At 60.2% G+C, this 22,981-nt stretch overlaps 1 protein-coding gene across 2 annotated transcripts in view; it reads left to right on the top strand.

The window, feature by feature from the left end:
* Positions 1-22,981, top strand: part of SYNGAP1 (synaptic Ras GTPase activating protein 1) — a 47,169-nt gene that overhangs the window by 9,920 nt on the left and 14,268 nt on the right. For both annotated transcript variants that reach the window (XM_077833348.1, XM_077833349.1), the window contains exons 4-6: positions 16,584-16,681; positions 17,992-18,113; positions 22,196-22,349. In XM_077833348.1, coding sequence (XP_077689474.1) covers positions 16,584-16,681; positions 17,992-18,113; positions 22,196-22,349 — 374 coding nt within the window. The remainder of the gene's footprint in view (positions 1-16,583; positions 16,682-17,991; positions 18,114-22,195; positions 22,350-22,981) is intronic.

Here is a 22,981-nt window from a genome sequence, read left to right as displayed (position 1 = left end):
AGTTCCCACGTGAACCCCCCCCTCAGTGCTTGATCCCCTGAGATCTTACAGGCACATGTGCCTCGCAGTCCCCCATTCCCACAAGATCCCACAGACATACTTCTCTAATGAGCCCCATTAGATCCCACAGCCAACATGCTCTGTGGCATGTGATTCCCAAAGACACTCTACCCTCTGGGCCTGGTGCCCATGAGATTCTACAGAGACATGTGCCCCTTGGCACCTAATGACCCCAAGATCACAACAGACACATGGCCCTACTTGATCCCACCGTGATGTGCTCTGTTACTGTTGAGCCCAACAAATCCCATAAGGGAAAATTAATTCCCTGTAGATCCTAACGTGAGGCAGGCTCATAGTGCCTGAACCCCAGTCAATTCCATTCTGAAACATGAGCCATAGCACCTGACCAATAGGGAATCTCAGTGAAACATACCTCTGAGGTCCTCAGGCCTAGAAGATCCTGTGATGAAACCAATTGCGGAAAATTCACTAGAAGATCTACCAGCAGATCCTTGGTAGATCCAGTAATTCAAACACTCCACAGCAGCTGATCCACAGCAGATCTTGTAGTGAGCCACTCCTGGATTCTGAGAGGGGCATGGGGTCAGGTGCTCTAGGTCCGCCTTTAGGGCAGGGGCAAGTTGAATATGCAGCATCTCTTGGTCCCCACTGGGTGGAGCTCCTGCTCTCAGAACAAGGCAGCTTTGAGATGGGGCAGCTGTGCGGGTGCGGGGGCGGGGGTGGGGTGGGGTGGATGAGGGTCATGTCTGTCCCTCTGTACTCACTTTAACCCTGTGCCTCCTTCCGGCAGAGACCCACCCCCTCCCATGTCCCCAGGATACGCTCCACCAGGCCTTATTGCTTCCCCCAGAAAAACTGTCCCTGCATTTTCCACCGCTGCAGGCTTTGTGTACCCATCCTAAACTCCCTGCCTGTAGAGGGAGATGGGGTGGGGTTGGAGAGGGGGAGCTCTGTATGGGGGAAGGGGTTGCTGGCTGGCATTGGGTGTGGGGAGGATTGGGGGGTCTTTTTATGAAGTATTGGGGAGGAGGCGGTGACTGGAGGGGAGGGTCTCTGTATGGGGGAAGGGGTGCTGGCCAGGGTTGGGGGGCTCGTGGTATGGGGGGATTTGGGAGGGTGAGATTGGCTGGGTGGGAGGGGTTGGGATGTCTCTGTATGGGGAGGGAGGAAATGGAAGGCTTCTGTGTGGGGAGGATTATGGAAGGGGATGCTGGCTGGTATAGGGGGATTGGGGTCTCCACTCCCAACTTCTGCAGCCTGCTACATTTCAGTGTGTCCCCCCCCTTTCCCCCAAATGCTGTCTGGTGGCATGCCAAGGAGGCAAGAAGAACCATCCCATAATAAGCAGCTCAATTGAGTGGCAGCCATGCATGGGTGCTTGGCTACAGTTGCTAGGGGAACCCCTCTGGCAGAAATCCCGGCCTGCAGTGCTGTGAGATTCCCTGCCCCCAGGTGGCGCCGGCAGGCACCCAACTGCAGGGTTCGCTCCCGGAACCAGGGATAGAACCGAGGAATCCTGGCTCCTAGCCCCTTTGCTCTAATCCAGTAGCCCCCACTCCCCTTCCAGAACCAGGGAGAGAACCCAGAAGTCCTGGCTCCCAGCCCCCCTGTTCTAATCCACTAGCCCCCATTCCCCTCCCGGAGCCAGGGAGAGAACCCAGAAGTCCTGGCTCCTAGCCCCTTTGCTCTAATCCAGTAGCTCCCATTCCCCTCCCAGAGCCAGGGAGAGAACCCAGAAGTCCTGGCTCCTAGCCCCCACCCCTCCTAGTTCTAACCCACTGGACCCCATGGCTCTTCAGAGCAGTGTGAGACAGGGGAATGTGGAGGAGTCAGGCTGGTGTCCTGTGTCTGCCCCCTGACTCCTCAGTTCCCCCACTCTCCATCCCAGGCTTGGGCCCCCCAGAGCCCCACGTGCACTAACATGCTCCCTCCCCCCTTTCCTCTCAGCATTTAAAAAAAGAAATTTGTCTCCCTGAGAAGTTGGCTTAAAAGGTTTCCATGGAAACCCCAAGGAGAGATGAAGGGAGGTGACGCAGCCTCGCTGCTGTGGGGATGAAACAGCCCCGGCACCCATCCTGTGCCCCGCAGCCCAGCACCCCCTGCTGAGACTCCCCAGCCCCTCACCCCATGCTGAGCTCCCCTGGCGTGCCACAACCAGGTGCCCCTTGCTGAGTCATCCTGCACCCCGCAGCACAGCGCCCCCTATTGCACTCTCACACGCTGAAGCCCGACTCCCCCTGCTGAGCCCCCCATTGACGCCCCACAGCACAACGCCCCCGTGCACCCCACAGCACAGGGCCCCCTACTGCACTCACTCTCTGCACCCTGGCACCCCACAACCCAGCACCCCCTGCTGAGCCCCCTACTGCACTTTCACTCTCCGCAGCCCAGTGCCCCCTGCTGAGACCCCCCAGCACCCCGCAGCACAGTGCCACCTACTGAGCCCCCCAGCAGCCTGGTGTCTCCTACTGAGCCCCCTTTCACCCCACAGCACAGGGCCCCTGCAGCACACTCACTCTCTGCACCCTGGTGCCCCCTGCTGAGCCCCCCCAGTGCCCCACAGCCTGGCACATCCTGCTGAGCCCCACAGCACCCTGCAGCACAGTGCCACCTACTGAACCCCAGACAGCCCGGTGCCCCCTGCTGAGCCCTCCAGCGCCACGCAGCACAGTGCCCCCTGCTGCAGTCTCTCAGTGCTGCACTGGGATCAGCACTGCCTGCCAGGGGAGAGCTCCCCCTGCTGAACCCCCTGTGCTGTGCAGCACAGAGCCCCCTACTGAGTCCTCTGCCCCCCAGAGTACAAAGCACTGACTGCTAGGGGAGAGCACCCCCACCTGGTTCTCTGCAGCATTGATGGGATCTCTCCCATCCAGCTCGTAACCCTGCTGAACATGGGATCCTCTAGAGCTCTAGGGCTGAGGCATCCGTGGATGGCTTGGCCCAGCTCTTTCCTCTGGGGTCGCTCATCTCTGCCAATCTCCCCTCCATTCTCAAGGCTGTTTTTCTCCTGACTCCACTCCCTGAGTCAGCATGTCCCTGCAGGCCTGTCCTACTGTCCTTCCTCCCCCCAGCATCCCCAGGCCCTGCTGCAGACGCCTGGGGCTCCTGCACACACGGGGGAGGAGCATCGCTTGGAGCAGCCATGGAGCTGCGGATTGGTGGGCGTGAGGTAGGGGAGAAGTCGGGGTGAAGGCACAGGGTCAGGGATTTGAGTTCAGATGGAGGTGATAGGGTTAGGGGTGAGTCATGGGCTATGGTAGGCATTACAGGTGAGGGGCGAGGAGTTAGGGTTAAGGTTCAGGTGGGTAGGGATAGGAGTTATGGGGTAAGAGGGTAAGGTTTAAAAGCAGGGGGTTAATTTAGGGGTGAGGGTTATGGACTACAGTAAGGGATTGGGGTGTATGAGTTATCTATATGGGTCTAGGCATTAGGGTTACAGATATGGCTAAGCTTGGGGGAAGGGTAAAGTTTAGGGCCCACTAGAGGTTTGGATCATGCTGTAACATCTGTTGAGTGGTTGCTAGTTAACTCAAGCTGACGAATATGATGGTGAATCCTGCTGCAGGCGCTGAACATGTGTGACCTCCGCCTCGCAGGGTCTGTGACTGGGGGCAAATGTTCCTCTCCTGGAAGATCTTTGTGGAGTGTTTGCTCTAAGGCCATGTCCGTGCGGGTGAGGATGGATGGGTGTTACCTCGGCTAACTTAGGAGCAGACATTTGCAGCCTAGTTCCTGGAGTGTGTACACCAACCAGTCCTAAGAGTGTGTTTGCACAACAAAAAAGGTGTATTCTTAACTCCAATCAGCTACACTGGGGTAAAATAGCAGTGAAGACATGGCACCTTGGCTTTTAACAGGGGTTCTCAGTGTGTATTCAGCCATGGCTCTCTGGCAGCTTTAACTCAAGCTGCTACACTGCCTTAAAACTTGAGCTGCCACATCCACTGTTGTTCTAACCTGGGTTAGCTAATTTAAGAACACAGCTTTTTGCAGTGTCCCTGTCCCTGGTTACCTCTGCTTGCTAACACAGATTGAAACTGCACTTATCCTGTTTGCACTAGGATTGTCACCTCTATGGAGAAAACCCCTTGTCCCTAGTTTGATATGTGTTTAAAGGCAGAGGCTTTTCCAAGGTGTTGATTGTTAGCCAACACCTGCTTACATCCCTGCTCCTAGCCTGAGCTAGGTAGATGTGGTACCTAATTTGAGTTAACGGTGCACTATTTTTCTAAGTGAAGATGCACCTGGGGCATGAGGGTGTAGGGCTGACCATGCCTTGCTCCAGCCAGCTAAAAAGTACCCGGGCCTTGTCCCTACTAGGATCTTACAGCGAGAGAACTTCATGTAAAACCACACCTTGTGTGCAGTGAAGACATGGCCTAAATGGAGAGGATTTTACACTGGGTTAATGAAACCAATGCCCCTGTGGGTGTCTGCTTCTGTGGTTTTAAACCTGGTTTATGGCAGTTTAGTTTGTGGTGCAAAACTAAGCCGATGTAGGCAGTTTGAAACCGCTATTAGACTGTCCACACACACAGCAGCATGGGTTTCACTGAGCCAGTTTAAAGTAGCCTGGTAGAGTTTTGTGGGGCCTGAGGAGTTTGGAGTCGGGTTTATGGGAGGAAGGATGACAGGTTGAAGATGAGCTATCCGTTATGATTAGGGTGGAGGAGGTAGGATTACGACTGGGGTGATAAATTAGAGAGTTGGGTTATGGCTTGTGGATGGGATTGAAGGACTGGGTCAGGATGCAGACAGAAGGTTAGGGCATATGTGGGGTAGGGTCAAGGCAGGTGTGGGATCCCATTGGACTCACCCAGGGAACAGCTGGGATTTCCCTCCTGCACCTCTCCCGCTTCTACCCCCAGCCCCTCCACAGCTCTCCTGACAGCCCCTGTCACACCCACCCCCTCAACCTGCCCCCCAAGACTCCCTGAACTTCCCCCTACTGCTGCCCCAGTTCTCCCCACCCCCTGCACCCCAGGTCATTCCCACCTCTTGCCCAACTGTGTGCTCACCCTGGCTGTTCCCCATTGCCACTGCTTCCTATATGTTATGTACCCCATTTTCCCTGACCAGCTCCTGCCCTGCCTGCTGCACCCAAGTTCCCCACATAGGCCCTGTCCAGCTCCTTTGTCATGCTGCCCCCACCCCCAGTGCCACCTCCTGCCTGGTTCCCCTAAGTCACCCCCATCTTCCCTCCCCTGACTCCCTCCTCCAGCCCTCTGCTGTTCCTTCAGGCTGGTCCCCTAACACTCGGTGACCCAGGATGACTGGTGTAGCGGGTGGGGTGGAACAGATGGGTCGGGCAGGGGTGTAATTGAACATGGGGGGGGTGGGGGGAGAGTGGTGGCTGTTGTCAATGGGGGTTGAGTGCACTCATGTGGGGTGAGGTGGCTCCTTTGGGGGCTGATGAGATGTGTGAGAGGCCCCACTTTGCCTCCTTTAAGGGAAGTGAGGGCAGGGATAGGCAGCTCCCTGGAGAGGGAGAGATAGCTCAGTGGTTTGAGCATTGGCCTGCCTAAACCCAGGATTGTGAGTTCAATCCTTGAGGGGCCATTTAGGGATCTGGGGCAAAAATTGGGGATTGGTCCTGCTTTGAGCAGGGGGTTGGACTAGGTGACCTCCCGAGGTCCCTTCCAACCCTGAGATTCTATTCTATGTGAGCTGCAGGGGGAGGGTGGAAGCATGGTGGGGGGAGTACTTTTCATTAGGGAGTGAGTGGAGGATGCCGGGGGAGCAGGACTCCGTGGCGGGGCTGCGCGGGGGGGGCAGGAGGCCGAGGGGCACTATGAGACGGGGGGGCAGGACTCTCCGTGGAGGGGCTGCGCGGGAGGGGCAGGAGGCCGGGGGGCACTATGAGTGCGGGGGGGGCAGGACTCTCCGTGGAGGGAGCTGCGCGGGAGGGACAGGAGGCTGGGGGGCACTATGAGCGGGGGGGGAGCAGGACTCTCAGTGAAGGGGCTGCGTGGGCGGGCAGGCAGAGGCCGGGGGGACACTATGAGTGGGGGGGGGCAGGAGGCCGGGGGGCACTATGAGCTGGAGGGGGCAGGACTCTCCGTGGCGGGGCTGCGCAGGCGGGCAGAGGCCGGGGGGGCACTATGAGCGGGGGGGGGGGCAGGAGGCTGGGGGGCACTATGAGCTGGAGGGGGCAGGACTCTCCGTGGTGGGGATGCGCGGGGGGGACAGGAGGCCGGGGGGGCACTATGCGCGTGGGGGGGGGCACTATGAGCGGGGGGGGCAGGAGGCCGGGGGGCAGGACTCTCTGTGGCGGGGCTGCGCGGGGGGGGCAGGAGGCCGGGGGGGCACTATGAGCTGGAGGGGGCAGGACTCTCCGTGGAGGGGCTGCGCAGGTGGGCAGAGGCCGGGGGGGCACTATGAGCGGGGGGGGCAGGAGGCTGGGGGGCAGGACTCTCCGTGGCGGGGCTGCGGGGGGGGCAGGAGCCCGGGGGGGCACTATGAGCTGGAGGGGGCAGGACTCTCCGTGGCGGGGCTGCGCGGGGGGGCAGAGGCCGGGGGGGCACTATGAGCGGGGGGAGCAGGAGGCTGGGGGGCACTATGAGGTGGAGGGGGCAGGACTCTCCGTGGCGGGGCTGCGCGGAGGGGGCAGGAGGCCGGGGGGGCACTATGCGCGTGGGGGGGGCAGGACTCTCCGTGGAGGGGCTGCGCAGGCGGGCAGAGGCCGGGGGGGCACTATGAGCTGGAGGGGGCAGGACTCTCCGTGGCGGGGCTGCGCGGGCGGGCAGAGGCCGGGGGGGCACTATGAGCGGGGGGAGCAGGAGGCTGGGGGGCACTATGAGGTGGAGGGGGCAGGACTCTCCGTGGTGGGGCTGCGCGGGGGGGGCAGGAGGCCGGGGGGGCACTATGAGCTGGAGGGGGCAGGACTCTCCGTGGAGGGGCTGCGCGGGGGGGGCAGGAGGCCGGGGGGGCACTATGCGCGTGGGGGGGGGGGCAGGACTCTCCGTGGAGGGGCTGCGCGGGCGGGCAGAGGCCGGGGGGGCACTATGAGCGGGGGGAGCAGGAGGCTGGGGGTACTATGAGGTGGAGGGGGCAGGACTCTCCGTGGTGGGGCTGCGCGGGGGGAGCAGGAGGCTGGGGGGCACTATGAGGTGGAGGGGGCAGGACTCTCCGTGGCGGGGCTGCGCGGGGGGGGGCAGGAGGCCGGGGGGGCACTATGAGCGGGGGGGGCAGGAGGCTGGGGGGCAGGACTCTCCGTGGCGGGACTCTCCGCGGGGGGGGGCGGGGGCTGCGCGCGGTGCCGGCGCGGGGGGAGCGGGCGGCCAGGGCCGGGGCGCGGGCCCCGCAGGGGTTAACCCCGCGCCGGCACAAGGCGCGGCGGCCCCGGGTTGGCGGCGGGCGAGGGAACGGCAGCGCGTCTCCTAGCAACCGCGCGGCGTGCGGGATGCTGGAGGCGAGCGCCGGCCCCGGAGCCGCCCAGCCGCGCGCGCCGCCGCCGCACCGGAGCCGCCGGGGCCCGGGCATGGGGCGCTGGGAGCGGGGCCCCGCACCGGCCGCGCGGGCCATGGGGCCGGGCCGCCGCGGGGCTGCCTAGGGGCGCCGGGCCCAGGTGAGCGGCGGGCGCGGAGGCGGCGCGCGGGGGCGGCGGCAGCTGGGGCCGTGCGCGGCGCGTCCCTGTTCGGGAGGCGAGAGTGCGTGCGTGCAAGGATGTGTGTGACACACACTGACAGGGGTGTGCACCAGCTTGTGTGTGTCAGTGTGCATCTGTGTGCAAGCTTGCGTGTGTCAGTGTCAGGCTGCTGTTTGTGTCAGTGTGTGTGAGTGTGAGGTTGTGTGTGCCCTTGCTGGTGGCAGCGTATGGGGAGAGGGCTGCGATCGTATCTGTGTGCAAGTGAGGGGATTGTGTGATTGTGCCCGAGAGAGTGTGGCCAGGCTGCGTGTGTGCGCGACCATGTCGGCGTGTGCAAGATTGTGTAATTGTGGCTGTGTCAGCGTGTGCATCTGTCAGTGCGTGTGCGAGACTGCCAGTCAGTGTGTGCAACTTTGTGTGTGTGGGCTTGTCCCTGTGTGTGTAGGGTTCTCTGTGCTTGTGTCTGGGTGTGTTTGGAGGGTTGTGTGTTCAAGTACATGCTGGTGAGTACATATTGGGTTGTGTGTGCATGCAAGTGTGTGACCATTTCAGTGTGTATGTAAAGATTGTGTCTCTGTGTGTGTCTCTCCCTATGGGACAGTAAAATTGGGTCTGTCTCTGTATCGCTCTGTGGGTGTATGTAGGGTTGTGTACCATTGACTGTCAGTGTGATTATGTGTGTCTGCGTGTGTGATTGTGTGTCAGTAGGGTTCTCTGTTGTGGGACTCTCTCCCTCTGTGAGTGCACAAGTGTGTGTGATTGTGTATCTGTGTATTTTGGCTTGTTTCTCTCCGTCTGGGGATGTGGGGGTGTGTGCGAGGCCACACTCACATCATTCACATTTCCTTTCCACTTCTGGCTTGGCTGAAGTGGCAGCTCCTACAGCTGCTGCTGCTGCTGCGTGTGTGTCCATGTCCAGGGTATATGTGCCTGCATATAATTGTATCTTGTGTGTATAGTGTTGTGTCTCTGTTAGTGGGTGTGTATGTGTGTGAAAGAGTTCATACAGTTACGTGTGCTTAGAGTTATGCCTCTCTTGTGTGTCTGGGTGTAGAATGTATAGGGTTGTGGGTTGTGTCTCTGTGTGTGTGATTTGTACAGGGTTGGAGGGTTGCCTTTCTGCATAGCGGTGTGTGCCTGGTTGCGGCAGTGTGTCGGTATATAGGGTTACGGCTGTGGGGCGGGGTTGTGTAGGGTTGTGTGTGTGTGGTTGTGTATCTGAGTGTAGCTGCTGCAATGGGGCAGGGGAGCGGGCTGGAGCAACCCACATGTCCAGAGGTGGTGCAGCCTGCCAGCCATAGGGTGGAGTTGTGGGTCCAATAGCAGCGCTGGCTGGAAGCCTGGGCTCTTCCCCAGGGCAGGTGTGGATGAGAGCGCAGGGATAGCAGCTGGTCTTGGGGGAGGAGCCTGGACAGGCCATGCCAGGGGAGCCTGGAGGGGGGAGAGCTCCCCTGGAAAGCTGGGGGGGAGGGTTGCTTCTCTCTCAGGGTCAATGCTTGCCCTACTGTGCTACAGGTAGAGGAGTGGGGGCAGGGCTCTGTAAGGGGCGCTCTTCACTGGCAGGCAGTGCTGAGCCCAGTGCTCCGGTGCTGTGGGACATGCTCTGTTCCACCCTGGAGATTCCTTAAAATTCCTGTTGCTTTTCTGTTTGGGGGTGAGCTTTTGGTTACTGTTCCAGCTGTGTGGTGGTGCTGTTCAGCATCTTTCCTGTCCCACTCCAGAGGTGTCTGCATTTTGAGGGATCCCTGTATGGCCAGCCCCTGAACCCCACCCCAGAGGCAGCTGCATCCCCATGCTGGGTATGGAGTCAGTAGCGGAACTGAGGAGGGCTGCAGGATTCTGGGCTGCCAGGTTGGCGGGGATTCAGACTGGGCAGGATGGAGTGTGGCTGCCCAGCCCATGCCATAGGGTGGGGGGCTGCCCTGTGGGGATGTTGGCACTTGTTGGGTGGGATTGGAGCTGCCCACTATGGGTCATAGGTGCTGGAAGTGAGTTTCCGGAGTGTGGCTCAGAAAAGGGCACTGCCCAGTCCTGGCTCAGCTGGGAAATAGTTCCCCAGACCTTCCACTCACCCCCAGTAGGGTTCGGGTTAGTGTCCCAAGCTGTCTGCTGCAGTCTCAGGCAGCTGCACTGTTTGGGGGGGTTGTCAGGCCACATTGTGCTCCCCATGCAGCTGTCAGGGCTGCGGCCAGCGCAGGTCTGTAGTATTAACCCAGGTGAAGTGCTGAGGATGCAGTCCCTTGGGGTGTACCCTCCCTGCTGCCTCCCACCACTCCCCACCCCAATTCATCTCTGTGCCCTGCCTTCCGTCATGCCCCCTGCCCCACCTTGGGATTTGCTGTGCCTGCCCCACTGGGTGGCCCGAAAGCTGCTGAATGAGCCTCTGACCGGTGCTTGTGCTGTGCAGGGGCAGCGCTAAGATACCATTTCCCCAGTTCACAGAGGCTTGCGCTCCTTAACTCTGCCCCTGCCTCGTTAGGGTGGTGAAGAGCCCTGTGCAAAGCAAGCTGGAATCAGCCTCCTCTCCATGCAGCTGCGCGGTGCTCCGGGGGGTGAGTGCTGGCCAAGGCTGCCTGTGGGGTGGCAGTGATGGGGATGCTGCCATCCCGCAGAGGTGCTCCTTAGGGCCAGGGGTCAGAGGGAAGGTGGGGAGGGACGTGCGTGACCTGGTGTGCGTGAGCAGGTTTTACCTTGTCATGCTTGTCTCCTTTCTGAGTTTACGGGAAGCCCTATCTCTGCATTGACCGGGGAGCATGCAGCAGTTTAGGGTGCACTGGATGGTGTGGCAGAGCGAAGGGAAGCTGGGGATCTGGAGGGAGGGGCAAGGCTTTAGGCTGGAAAATATTCCCCCCAGCTCCCCATCCTGCTACTGGCTTTATGTAGATGGATCAGACCTGGGAGTAATGGGGCTGATGTCTGTGAAGGAGAGTGCATGGTGACGGATGGAAGGGTGTGCATGGAGATAGATGGTGTTGGAGGGGTGTACGGAGATGAATGAATGGATCATAAAATGTGTGTGAAGGAGATGCTGGATGGAGGGGTGTGCATGGAGATAGATGGTGTACGGGGGTGAATGAATGGATAGGTAGATGTGTGTGAAGGAGAGTGAATGGTGACGGATGGAGGGCTGTGCATGGAGATAGATGGTGTTGGAAGGGTGTACGGAGATGAATGAATGGATAGGAAGATGTGTGTGAAGGAGAGTGAATGGTGACGGGTGAAGGGTTGTGCATGGAGATGGGGTTGCAGGGATGAATGGATAGAATGGTGCATACAGAGATGGATAGATGTGGAAGGATGAGTGCTTAGGGCAGTGACTTGGCAGGTATGTGTGGGGAACAGGAAGTATGGTGATGGACAGACATTTACTGGGGGATGATGGACAATCAGGGCTCTAGCTATATCTTTGCTAGACAGATGGGGATGTATGGTGTGTTTGGAGGGGTGGATGGGGGATCTGTCTGGGGATGGACAGAGCGTGAGCCATCTCTGGGGATGGATGGTGGGGGGATTTTGGTCTCTGGGGGCAGGAGGGTCCTTGGTGGTAGCGTTGTCGGAGGTGAAGGGTTAACTGGAGCAAGTGTCTCTTTGACACTAATTGTTTCCCTTTGGTTCTCATTCTGCTCACATGCTCCCGCAGCCTCCCTGCCTGCTTGTCCATCAATCGCCTGTCACTCTGTCAGGGCTGCTTCCTGATGGACACGCTCCGGTGCTGGCTGGGCTCCCTCCCAGAATACTGACCTAGTAAGGAGCAGGGGGCTAGGAGAGGCAACCCTCCACCCTGTGACTCTGCAAGGTCACAGCGCACCAGGAAAACATGCTTATAAAATAATATTGTTGAGTTAGCACTAGATTCTGCTGCCCAAAGTCGCACCATCTCTCTCCCACAGCCCTGCTGATGTACCACAGCACTGACAAGGGGGTCCTCCCACCTCTCAACCAGTGCCCCTTAATCCTGACCTGAGCCCGCAGCTTTCCCAGCCAGGACCTCATCTGTTCTGCCCATATCCCTCGATCCTGAACCACAGCTCCCTATTGTCCCAGCCTCGGTCCCCTCCGTTCCGCTCTGCCCACATTTTTCAATCCCGACCTGCAGCCCTCTGCTGTCCCAGCCTCGGTCCACTCCGCTCTGCCCATGTCCCTCTATCCCAACCCAGCCACCTGCTGTCCCAACCTGGGTCCCCTCCGCTCTGCCCACAGCCCTCTATCCTGACCCAGCCACCTGCTGTCCCAACCTGGGTCCCCTCTGCTCTGCCTACATCCCTCAATCCCGACTTGCAGCCCTCTGCTGTCCCAGCCTCGGTTCGCTCTGCTCTGCCCTGCCCATGTCCCTCTATCCCAACCCAGCCACTTGCTGTCCCACCTGGATCCCCTCCCCTCTGCCCACATCCCTCTATCCCAACGCAGCCACCTGCTGTCCCACCTGTTGTCCCAACCTGGGTCCCCTCCACTCTGCCCATGTCCCTCTATCCTGACCCAGCGACCTGTTGTCCCAGCCTCAGTCCAGTCCACTCTGCTCTGCCCACATCCCTCAATCCTGACCTGCTGTCCCACCTGGGCACCCTCCGCTCTGCCCATGTCCTCTATCCCGACCACAGCTCCCTGCTGTCCCAGCCTGCGCCCCCTCCGCTCTGCCCACATCCCTCAATCCTGACCCGCAGCCCCCTGTTGTCCCAGCCTCGGTCCGCTCCGCTCTGCCCACATCCCTCAATCCCGACCTGCTGTCCCAACCTGGGTCCCCTCCACTCTGCCCACAGCCCTCTATCCTGACCTAGCCACCTGCTGTCCCACCTGGGTCCCCTCTGCTCTGCCCATGTCCCTCTATCCCAACCCAGCCCCCTGTTGTCCCAGCCTCAGTCCAGTCCACTCTGCTCTGCCCACATCCCTCAATCCTGACCTGCAGCCCCCTGTTGTCCCAGCCTCGGTCCGCTCCACTCTGCCCATGTCCCTCAAGCCTGACCCACAGCCCCTGCTGTTCCAGCCCAGCTGATGCCCCTCAGTCCCATCCCACATTCTCTCCCCACCTTTCAAGTTTATTTTAAGAGGCGGCTACAAAAGCTCTGCAGCATTTGATGGCTACAAAGGGCTCTTGGGGCTTCAGGTTTGAGGCGAGTCAGGCATGAGGAATGTGTGTGCATCGTGACCCCGATGTCAGCAGCCGCCCTGCTCCATGCCTAGATCAATCGCCTGCATGAGTCACTGAGCAGGGAAAGTAGGACGCGGGCAACTCCTGGCACAATTGTCCCCCCGACTGGGGGTGGGCAGCCCTGCACATGGAGCCTGACAGGGAACTAGGATCAGGGTGCTGGGCATATGCCAGCCACACACACAGCAAGGGCCCCAGTCCTGAGGCTGTGGAAGGAGGGACAGCTCTCCCCGGGGGGAGACACATTGAAACCAACTGGGGACCCTGGTAGCCCCCAGTGTTCCTGTCCCCAAAGTCCGGCAGAGATGGAGTTAATGCACACCTGAGAGTCAGGACTCCTGGGTTCTCTCCCACACACTGCTGTGTGATCCTGTCTCTCTTTCTCAGGGACTGACCTGACCCCTTCACCACAGTACTGGAGCACCTCGCAATCCAGAACGGGTTGATCCCAACACCCTCATGTGACAGGGCAGGGCCATGACAGGTGTGTCACAGATGGGGACTGAGGCTCAGTGACTGGCCCAAGGTCACACAGGCAGTCTGTGGCAGAGCCGGGAACTGAACCCAGGGCTCCAGTCCTAGACTTGTGTCTGGTGTGGGATATTCTCCCCCACCCCTGGGCGCCGGGGTTGCCCGAGTGTCCCAGCCCTGGGAAATTTGCTGCCTGGCAGGACCCAGGTGATGGGTGAGTAACTGCACAACTTTAATCTGCAAAGTTGGCAAAACCAGTCATTAGTGACAGCCATATCTAAGGGACCTGTCGGCCCCGATCCTTGCAGGCCCCTCCTGGACTCTGATTTCCACCTGGCATCCTGGCCAAATCCCCCATTCCCAACCCTAGACATGGCTGCATCTCAGCACCAGGCAAGGGATCCCTGTATAAATAGCCCCCACGTCCCTCCCCAGAGGTGGCTGCATTTTAGCCCTGGGTGAGGGATCCCTGTATAAACCGCACCCAGGCCCCACCCCAGAGGTGGCTGCATCTTAGCACCAGGTGAGGGATCCCTGTATAAATAGCCCCTGCGCCACACCTGAGAGACAGATGAATCTTAGCACCAGGCAAGGGAGCCCTTTATAAACAGCCCCTGTGCCCTACCCCGGAGACGGCTGTGTCTCAGCACTGGGCACGGGATTCCACTACGTTGGATGTGTAGAGTTGCTGGGGAACAGCTGCATCCCCCTCCGAGTGCTCCTACCACTCCCTGGTAATGAGGCATCGTGGATGGGAAATGGCAGGGTGTTTTCCATGGAGACCTGCTGGGGGGAGGAGCAGGATCTGGCTGGGCTGCGGTAACCAAGGGCCTTTCACAGCAAAGGCAGAGGGGCTGGGGGAGCCGGAGCGGGGGAGGCTGCATTGAGCTGGCACAGCTGGTGTGTTCCCAGCTCCCAGTTGAACCCTTTCAGCCTGAGGGGAGCCTGTTACTAACAGCATGTGAGGCTACTCCTCTGCCTCCACAAATGCGGCCACCTCTGGGGCAGAGCATGTCAGCCAGGGAACTGCCACGCAGTAACATTGCAGAGGACAGCCGAGCCTGCTCTGGGGGAGGCAGAACTAGTTCACCTGCGCACCGAACCATGTCTGGGAGGAAAGGACCCACTACCCAGCCCCCTGCAGCACAGCCCCCAAGTGCTGCCCTGGGGCAATGGGGCGAGTCCTGACTGCCAGGGGAGAGCCCCTGCTGCCCCCCACCCCACTCCCTGTAGCACAGGCCCATAGCACCACCGTGAGGCCAGCACTGACTGAGAGGCGAGAGCGTCCTCTGATGAATCACCTTAATCCCCGCCACTCCCACTGAGCCCCCCACCCATGGGTTCATACCCCCAACACCTCCACTGAGCCCCCCATCCATGGGTTCATACCCTCAACAATCCCACTGAGCCCACCCCACCCATGGGATCATACCCCCAATACCCCCTGACCTCCCCACCCAAGGGATCATACCCCGAACACCCTAGGGTGACCAGATGAAACAGACAAAATATCGGGACACACGGGGGAAGCAACAAAAAAAAAAAAACCTGCCAGAGCGACCAAAGCGGCAATATCGGGACAAATGGCATCCCGACTGTGCATTGGTCGGGACGCAGGACAAAGAACTAAAAATCGGGACAGTCTGGTCACCCTAGAATACCCCCACTGAGGCTCCCACCCATGGGATCATACCCCCAACACCTCCACTGAGCCACCCACCCACAGGATCATACCCCCACTAAGCCCTCCCACCCATGGGATCACACCCCAACAACCCCACTGAGCCCCCCACCCATAGGTGCATACCCCCAACATCTCCACTGAGCCCCCCTGGGAGTACACCCCCCCCATATGCCCAGCCCCCAGATTATACACCAACCCTGAGAGCCTCCAGCCTGGGGATCATATCCTTTCCCTGATTCTCACCCCTGCCAATATGACCTGATGCAATTCTGCCTTCTCTCATACCCCCCACTTCCCTGGCCTCCCAGCCTGAGTATTAATGAGCTGACCTGTCCCACTCTCCTTACTGCAGTGCTGGGGAAGGTGCGGCGCCTCAGCCCCTGGGCGTCAGCTGCTGGGAGTGAGGACAGGTTGTGTGGAGTCTGGCCCGGGGATGAAGCCAGCTGGCCTGACCAGAACTAGGCTGAGTCCCCCTCAAACTTGTAACCCATGTAGTGGGGAGCAGGCAGAGGTGGTGCTCGCACCCAGCTGGCCAGTGATGGAGGTGAAAGGGGGCAGGTTCAGGGTGTTTTATCTGTTCCTCTAGTAGGTTACAGTGCTGGGGTGTCAGGCCTGCGGGATTCTATCCCTCGCTCTGGAAGGGCAGTGGGGTGGGCTGGGAGGCATGTTGGGGGTGTCTGTGCACCTTGGGGGGTCACAATGCGGGTCTCTGTGTGGTGCTGGGAGTAAGCAAAGTTGGGGCACTGGGCTGTCTCTGTCTCCGCATGGTGCTTGTGATCCTGCGCATACCATGAGACTCCTGCACCTCCATCAGCGATATCGTGGCCACAGATACCGAGCCGAATTGGGGGGCTCCCCCACTTCCCACCAGCGCCTGCTTCTCTGAGTATGGGGGGTGAGGCCCTAGCCAAACTCCCATCACCACATCTGGGAACGCTCTCTGCTGTCTGGTGACCTCATACAAGAGGGGAAGCCATGTGCAGCTATAGAGCATGGAGTGAACCCAGGCACCTTGATTCCCAGTCTCCCCCCCACCCCCGAATTCAAGAGGCCTGGCTGCCAGACTCCCATATGGATGGGGGGATGTCTCTGCTTTAATGCTGGCAGAAGATCTGCTGCCCCCAGCTATCACATGCAGCTTGCTCCCAGTATCTGGGTTTCCAAGGCTGCGGAGTGGGCTCATCCTTTCCCCCAGTCAGTGACCTGCATTGGGGCTGGATTGGAGCCGGTGCCCCCTAGAGGGGACAGGCCCCGGTCCCCATTCCCCACCCCCTGAGCCAGCCAGTTCCTGCTCTGGGTTTGGATTGGAGCTGGCACCCAGTAGAGGGGACAGGCCCCGTGCCCCATTCCCCACCGTCTGAGCCAGCCAGTCCCCTCACCTGGGGCCAGATGGGAACCAGCGCCTCCTAGAGGGGAAAGGCCCCGTGCCCCACTCCCCGCCACCTTAGCCAGCCAGTCCCTGCCCTGAGGCTGGATCAGAGCTGGCATAGCCTGCAGGGCAGAGGCCCTGTGTCCCAGTCCTTGATCTGGGTGTAGTGCTGAGTAGGATGGTGGGGTTCCTTCAGGGTCTTGGTCGTGACCCTTGCAGGGTGGGCAGGGCTGGGGCACCCTGTGGTGGAATTCCGACCCCCCCACATAGTAACCAGATCTCTCCCCAACACTGTTTTCAGAACACCACGTGAGCCGCTCCCGGAGGAAGAGTGTCCCTGCAGGGAAGCAATACAGCATCAACATGGACGCGCCCCCGGCACCCCCATTCCGGCCCTCGGTGAGAGACCTCCCCTGCCCTGACACACACGGAGATGTGCAGCTACCCTCACACTGACACGTGGACCCAGGCTCTTCTACTCACTGATTCACACCCCCCAGGCTCTCTCTCTCTCTCTTTCACACACACACACACACACTCTCTCTCTCTGCCCCCTGTCACGGAGTCCCCGGGCGATGCTCTGGAACTGCTCCCTACGAAGCCAGTCAGGACTCTGGGGAAGTCTCCTTTCTGGGAGCAGCCTGTCTGCAGGACACACAGCTCACACAGCTTCCACCTTCCTGGGTCTGACCTCGGAGCATTCAGCATCCTCTCTGGCCCTCTGTGCGCTTCCCACAGCGAGTCCGCCCAGGCGGGGTCCTGGGGAAGCCAGAGGGTCCTGCCCCCCAACTCCACAGTCAGACGTGACTCTCAGCCAGCCAGTAAAACAGAAGGTTTATTAGACGACAGGAACATGGTCTAACACAGAGCTTGTAGGTGCAGAGAACAGGACCCCTCAGCTGGGTCCATTTTGGGGGGCAGTGAACCAGACAACCCTGTCTGCCCTTCACTCCATGTCCCCAGCCAGCCCCAAACTGAAACTCCCTCCAGCCCCTCCTCCTCTGGGCTTTGTCCCTTTCCCAGGCCAGGAGGTCACCTGATTCCATTTTTCTCCAACCCTTTAGCTCTCACCTTGCAGGGGGGAAGGGCCCAGGCCATCAGTTGCCAGGAAACAGGGTGTTGGCCATTCTCTGTATCCAGACCCCTGCACACACCTGCCCTCTAGGGCTCTGCAATGATCATACACCCTTATCCCACCCCCTAGATACTTAAGAACTGCATAGGGGAAACTGAGGCACCCCCACACTATTCAGAAGAAACATTAAGAACAGTCCCACTTTGTCACACCCCCATCTCTGCAGATCTGTCCTGTGCACCTCATGCCCTGCCCTTGTGCCTGCTCTGCCCATACAATTGTGTGATGTGGTGCGGTACTGGGCTGTTGGGCTGGGTTGTGCCTTGCTAGGAGGGGGAACCAGGCTCTGCAGGACAGTGGGAGGGGGTAAAACAGGGGAGTATCCTGAACTTCGTGAATCAACCCAGGTGCCTGGGTTCTCTGAGAGGGTAGTGAAGTCAAGTGGTTAGAGACGGGGAGCTCTCACTCCCCTCCCAGAGCCGGGGATAGAACCCTTGAGTCCTGGCTCCTGCTCCCACTCCCCCTGACAACCCACCAGCCCACACTCCCTTCCCAGAGTTGGCACTAAAACCCAGGAGTCCTGGCTCCCTCAATGCCCCCTCCCCATCTCACTCTGTCTATCCCCTACCCACAGCAGGGCTTCCTGAGCCGGCGTTTGAAGAGCTCCATCAAACGGACAAAGAGCCAGCCCAAACTGGACCGGACCAGCAGCTTCCGCCAGATCCTCCCACGGTTCCGGAGTGCCGACCATGACAGGTGAGAGAGCCCCCCCGCCGGTCCATATCCCACCTCATGGCAGTGCTGCAGAGAGCAGCACGGGGCTTCAAGGGACAGACCCTGCCCAGCACTACCAGGGATCACTGCCCTGGTCGGGGCCCCCAGTTCCAGGCACACACAGGGTCAACTCTCTCTTTCTTCCCCATGGGGACGGCTGCCCCACACCAGAGGCAGTTGCATCTCGAGGGATCCCTTGTAATAAAAGTACCTGCAACCCACCTTGATAGCAGGCAAGCAGCTGTGGGGCTTCCTTGATACAATTTTGTTATGACCTCAGGTGACAGGAGGAGGTTGCATGGGGGGGATTGTCCCCTCCAGTCCGTTCTCGGGGTGCCCTGTCGCACCCCCTCCCACCTGGAGTTGCTTGTGTCGCTTTCAGAGGTGTGCTCTCCATGTGGGGGTTATGCAAGACTGGGAAAGGGAGAGTTGGAGGAAAGGAAGGTGTGGGGGGAGGGAAAAGAGGAGGGGGCATTGCGGACGGGAAGCAGCCAAGGATGGGAAGGAAGCTGGGGGAAGCAGAGGGAGGAGGGCAAGGAGGAAAGAGAGCAGTGGGAGGCAACTGGGCATTGGGGGGGAGTGGGGCATGGGGGATGAGGCAGCCAGTGGAGGGAATGAGGGAGCTGGGAGGGAAGAGACACTCAGTGGAGGGAATGGTGAGGGGAGGGGTTGAGGGAGGTAACCAGTGGGGGGAAGTGCGGGGGGAAGCAGCCAGTGGGGGGAAGGAAAGGGGGGGTAGCCAGTAGGGGAGATGGGAGTTGGGGGAGGCAGCCTGTGGAATGGGGGGAATGGGAATGGGGGTGGGGGGAGGCAGCCAGCTGGGGAAGTGGGGCTGGCAGGCAGAAGCGGTGCTGCTGGGTGCCGGGAGCTGTTTATAGCCGGAGATGGTGGGTGGGAGCCAGGAGCAGAAGCCGGATCAGCTTGGCAGAGATCCCAGCCCTGGCCCGACTTGTCCTCTCTGCCTCCCTGGATGCCAGAGCCTGGCCCAGCCCCCCCACTCCCAGCCCAGGTCCCTGCCCTGCCCGGTGAGTCCTTGCTGGCCCAGTAGGGAGAGCAGGGAGCCAGGAAGGCACAAGCAGGGGGGCACAGACACCTGCCCGAGTGGGTGAGAGGACATGGGGGGACCCCGGGTGCATGTGTATGTGGTTCATGCATGTCAGTGTGTGTGCGCATTTGTGACATACGTGTGTGTGTGTGAGAAGTTAAAGCCATGCCAAACTTTTGCTGCATAAGGAGCTTAGTGACTCAGGATTGTGAGATTTCCATGTCAGGATCCAGCAAGATTGACCACAGGGGTGGGAAGAAAGTAACCCCCCCAACGCACACACGCACACACACATGCGTGCACACATGCACACTCATGCACACACTCACAAATGTGCGCACATGCTCATGCACACAGGCACACACCTGCGTGCGCACTTACACGTTTGTGCACGCACATGCACATATACGTACACAGGCTCGTGCACGCATATAAACATGCACACACACGTGCACACATGTGTGCACATGCATGTACACACTCATACACTCCTAAATGCTGGTTTGTAGAAGCTCTGCTCTAGGCATTAGGTGGGGCAAGTCTCTGGCCTGCACAATACCGGGATGGGGGACGGGGGCATATGTCACTGGATGATCACGATGTTCCCTTCTTGTCGTAAAACTTCTGCATCTTCCATAGCTGGGCGCAGCCCAAGCATGGCTGGCTGGGAACAAACCTGGGTGGGAGGGCTCCCAGAGAAAGGAAGTGGGGTGGAGATTGGGTGGGGGCTGCTCTGCCTGTGCCCCCGTATAGCATTAGAGGGTGCTATGCTGAAGGGGGTGGGGGCACTCCCTTCAGCATCAGGGCTGGTCCCAGTGCCCCAGGTGGGGATGCTGTGCTCCAAGGAAGGGAAGGAAACACATGGGGCATGCACCCCAGTGTCCTGGCCACATTCGGGCACCAAGGAGTCCCTGGAGCCTCACTGGGGTATTGGTTGGGTACAAGGTTCTCCTGCCCATCCAGTCTCACGCTCCTGGCCTGTTTGTATAGTCCTGTCGCCCCAGCCCAGAGGTGGCTGCATCTCAGTATTTGTGTGACGTATAACGTCTATAGGACTGTGCAGGCTCTCTGTGTATAGGAGGGGCAGCCATGTGGATAGAGGCTGTATGGGGACATGGGGCAAAGTGGGGAGTGTCTGTGTTATTCCCCCCCCTTTGTAGACACAGCTGGAATTGGTATCTGGACTCCTGGCTCCGCCCCAGGTTTGGGATTCCCCCACCCTTATCCTTTCTCCATAGCCCAGTTGCCTCCTGTCTGGCTCTCCCGCAGTGTCCTCAGAAGCCCCCCAACCCCGCTTGGGCTCCTCCCTCACATCCCCTGCCCCTCCCCAGCCTGGGCTTTCCCCTTTTCTACTCTCTGGTTCTTCTGCCCCCAGCCCAGGCTTCCCCTTCCTTGCAAACCTGCCTCTCCCCCCAGCCTGTACTCCCTGCCTGCCCCCCAGGCTCCTCCACTTAAAACTGGGTTTTCCCCCTTTCCTGTCCCCTGGGCCTACTCCAGGGCTCCCCTCCCCGGGCCCCTGCTCTGCCTGGCACCCCAGGCCCACTGCCGGCACATCCCTGCCTGACCGGGTGAGTATTTTTAGCAGCGCCCGCCCCCACTCTGCTCCAATGACGGCAGAGCCGAGCCCAGCCGAGCTCTGAGTCGCTGCCTCCCGGAGACGCAGGGGCCTCTCTGCTTACGCAGCCCAGTCGCTAAAAATAACCCGCTGGGGCGGCCACTCACCTGCCCCAGCTGGGGGCTGCCTTGTGTGTTCTGCCAGCATGGGGCATCCTTAGGGGCTGGAAACCAGGACTCCTGGGTTCTATCCCTGGCTTGAGGGATGGGGGAGGTGCTAATGAGTTTAGGGGGCTGGAAACCAGGACTCCTGGGTTCTGTCTCTGGCATGGAGGATCGGGGGGTTGGGGTCTAGTGGGTTGAGGGGGCTGGGAGCCAGGACTCCTGTGTCCCATCCCCTTCTCAGGGAGGGCTGTGGGGTTTAGCAGATTGGGTTGGATTCTATCCCCAGCTGGGATGGGGGAGAGGTTGGAGTCTAGTGGGTTTGTGGTGGGGTTTGGGAGCCAGGATGCCTGGGTTCTATACCCAGCTCAAGGAGGGGCATGGGGTTTGGTGGATTTGGGTGGAGGACGACTGGAAGCCAGGATTCCTGTGTCCTCTCCCCAGCTCTGGAAGGGTTTGGGGGTGGGTGGGAGGCAGGACTCCTGGATTTTATCCCCAGCTTGAGGAGGGATGTGGGGTTTAGTGGATTTTTTGGGGTTGGGGTCGGGGGTGAGCCAGGACTCCTGTGTTCTCTCCCCAGCTCAGGGAGGCTGTGGGGTTTAGAGGGTTTGGGGCTGGGAGCCAGGACTCCTAGGTTCTATCTTTGGCTTTTGCCAGAGATTAGAGTGATTTTTGGAGGGGAGGAGGGTAAATCCCTTCCCCCTCTGTGTCTCAGTTTCCCGCTCTGTAACAGGGGGGTAATGGTGTTGACCCTCTGTCCCCCATTCTAATGTGGCCTGGTGTCTATGAAAATGCCATGTGATTTACCTGTGGGTCACAGCCTCCCAGGGTGATCCCCAGGGGCCCTGCGTGGGGCCCCCCTCCCCACTCAGTTAATTTGTGCATGTCTCTGACTCTTTCTCTCTCTTTCTCTCTCTCTCTTGTTCTACGGTCCAGACCCCCCGGCAGTGCAGAATTGTCTATAGGGGCCCCTCCCATGGCCAGCCGCTGAATCCCCCAGGTACCCCCCGTCCCGGGCACCAGCTGTCTGTGTGGTCTCACCAGTGCCATGGCCACAGCTAGGGCATGTTCTGCACACCCCCCGGGAAGCTCTAGGACCCCCTGCCCCATAGCTTGGCTGCCCACACGCCCCCCCTTAGCAGCTCCAGAGCCCATGTCTCAGTTGTCTTCCCCTTCCTCTCCCATGCTTGTGTCATGGCACCAGATTCACTGTGTTTGACTCCCCTGCACTGGACTCACTCCAATGACACGAGACACGGGGCCCCCCAAGTCCCCCCGTCTCACCGGCTCCCCTCCCCTGCAGAGCCCGCCTCATGCAGAGCTTCAAGGAGTCGCACTCCCACGAGTCCCTGCTGAGCCCCAGCAGCGCGGCTGAGGCCCTGGAGCTCAACCTGGACGAGGACTCCGTCATCAAACCTGTGCACAGCAGCATCCTGGGCCAGGAGTTTTGCTTCGAGGTACGGCAGCCAGCCCAGGGCACTCGCGCCTCTGGGGTAGAGCAGGTAGCTGGGATAGGACTCCTGGGTTCCGTCCCCAGCACTGGGAGGGGAGCGCAGGCTCGTGGGGTAGAGCAGGGAGCTGGGAGCCAGGACTCCTGGGTTCCGTCCCCAGCACTGGGAGGGGAGCGCGGGCTCGTGGGGTAGAGCAGGGAGCTGGGATAGGACTCCTGGGTTCCGTCCCCAGCACTGGGAGGGGAGCGCGGGCTCGTGGGGTAGAGCAGGGAGCTGGGAGCCAGGACTCCTGGGTTCCGTCCCCAGCACTGGGAGGGGAGCGCGGGCTCGTGGGGTAGAGCAGGGAGCTGGGAGCCAGGACTCCTGGGTTCCGTCCCCAGCACTGGGAGGGGAGCGCGGGCTCGTGGGGTAGAGCAGGGAGCTGGGAGCCAGGACTCCTGGGTTCCGTCCCCAGCACTGGGAGGGGAGCGCGGGCTCGTGGGGTAGAGCAAGGAGCTGGGAGCCAGGACTCCTGGGTTCCGTCCCCAGCACTGGGAGGGGAGCGCGGGCTCGTGGGGTAGAGCAAGGAGCTGGGAGCCAGGACTCCTGGGTTCCGTCCCCAGCACTGGGAGGGGAGTATGGCTGGGCACCCCGGTCAG

This window comes from Eretmochelys imbricata, chromosome 14 (genome assembly GCF_965152235.1).
Source record: "Eretmochelys imbricata isolate rEreImb1 chromosome 14, rEreImb1.hap1, whole genome shotgun sequence".
Lineage (NCBI taxonomy): Eukaryota > Metazoa > Chordata > Testudines > Cheloniidae > Eretmochelys > Eretmochelys imbricata.
The sequence above is the reverse complement of the archived record's forward strand: the minus strand, read 5'-3'. Positions and strand labels throughout refer to the sequence as shown.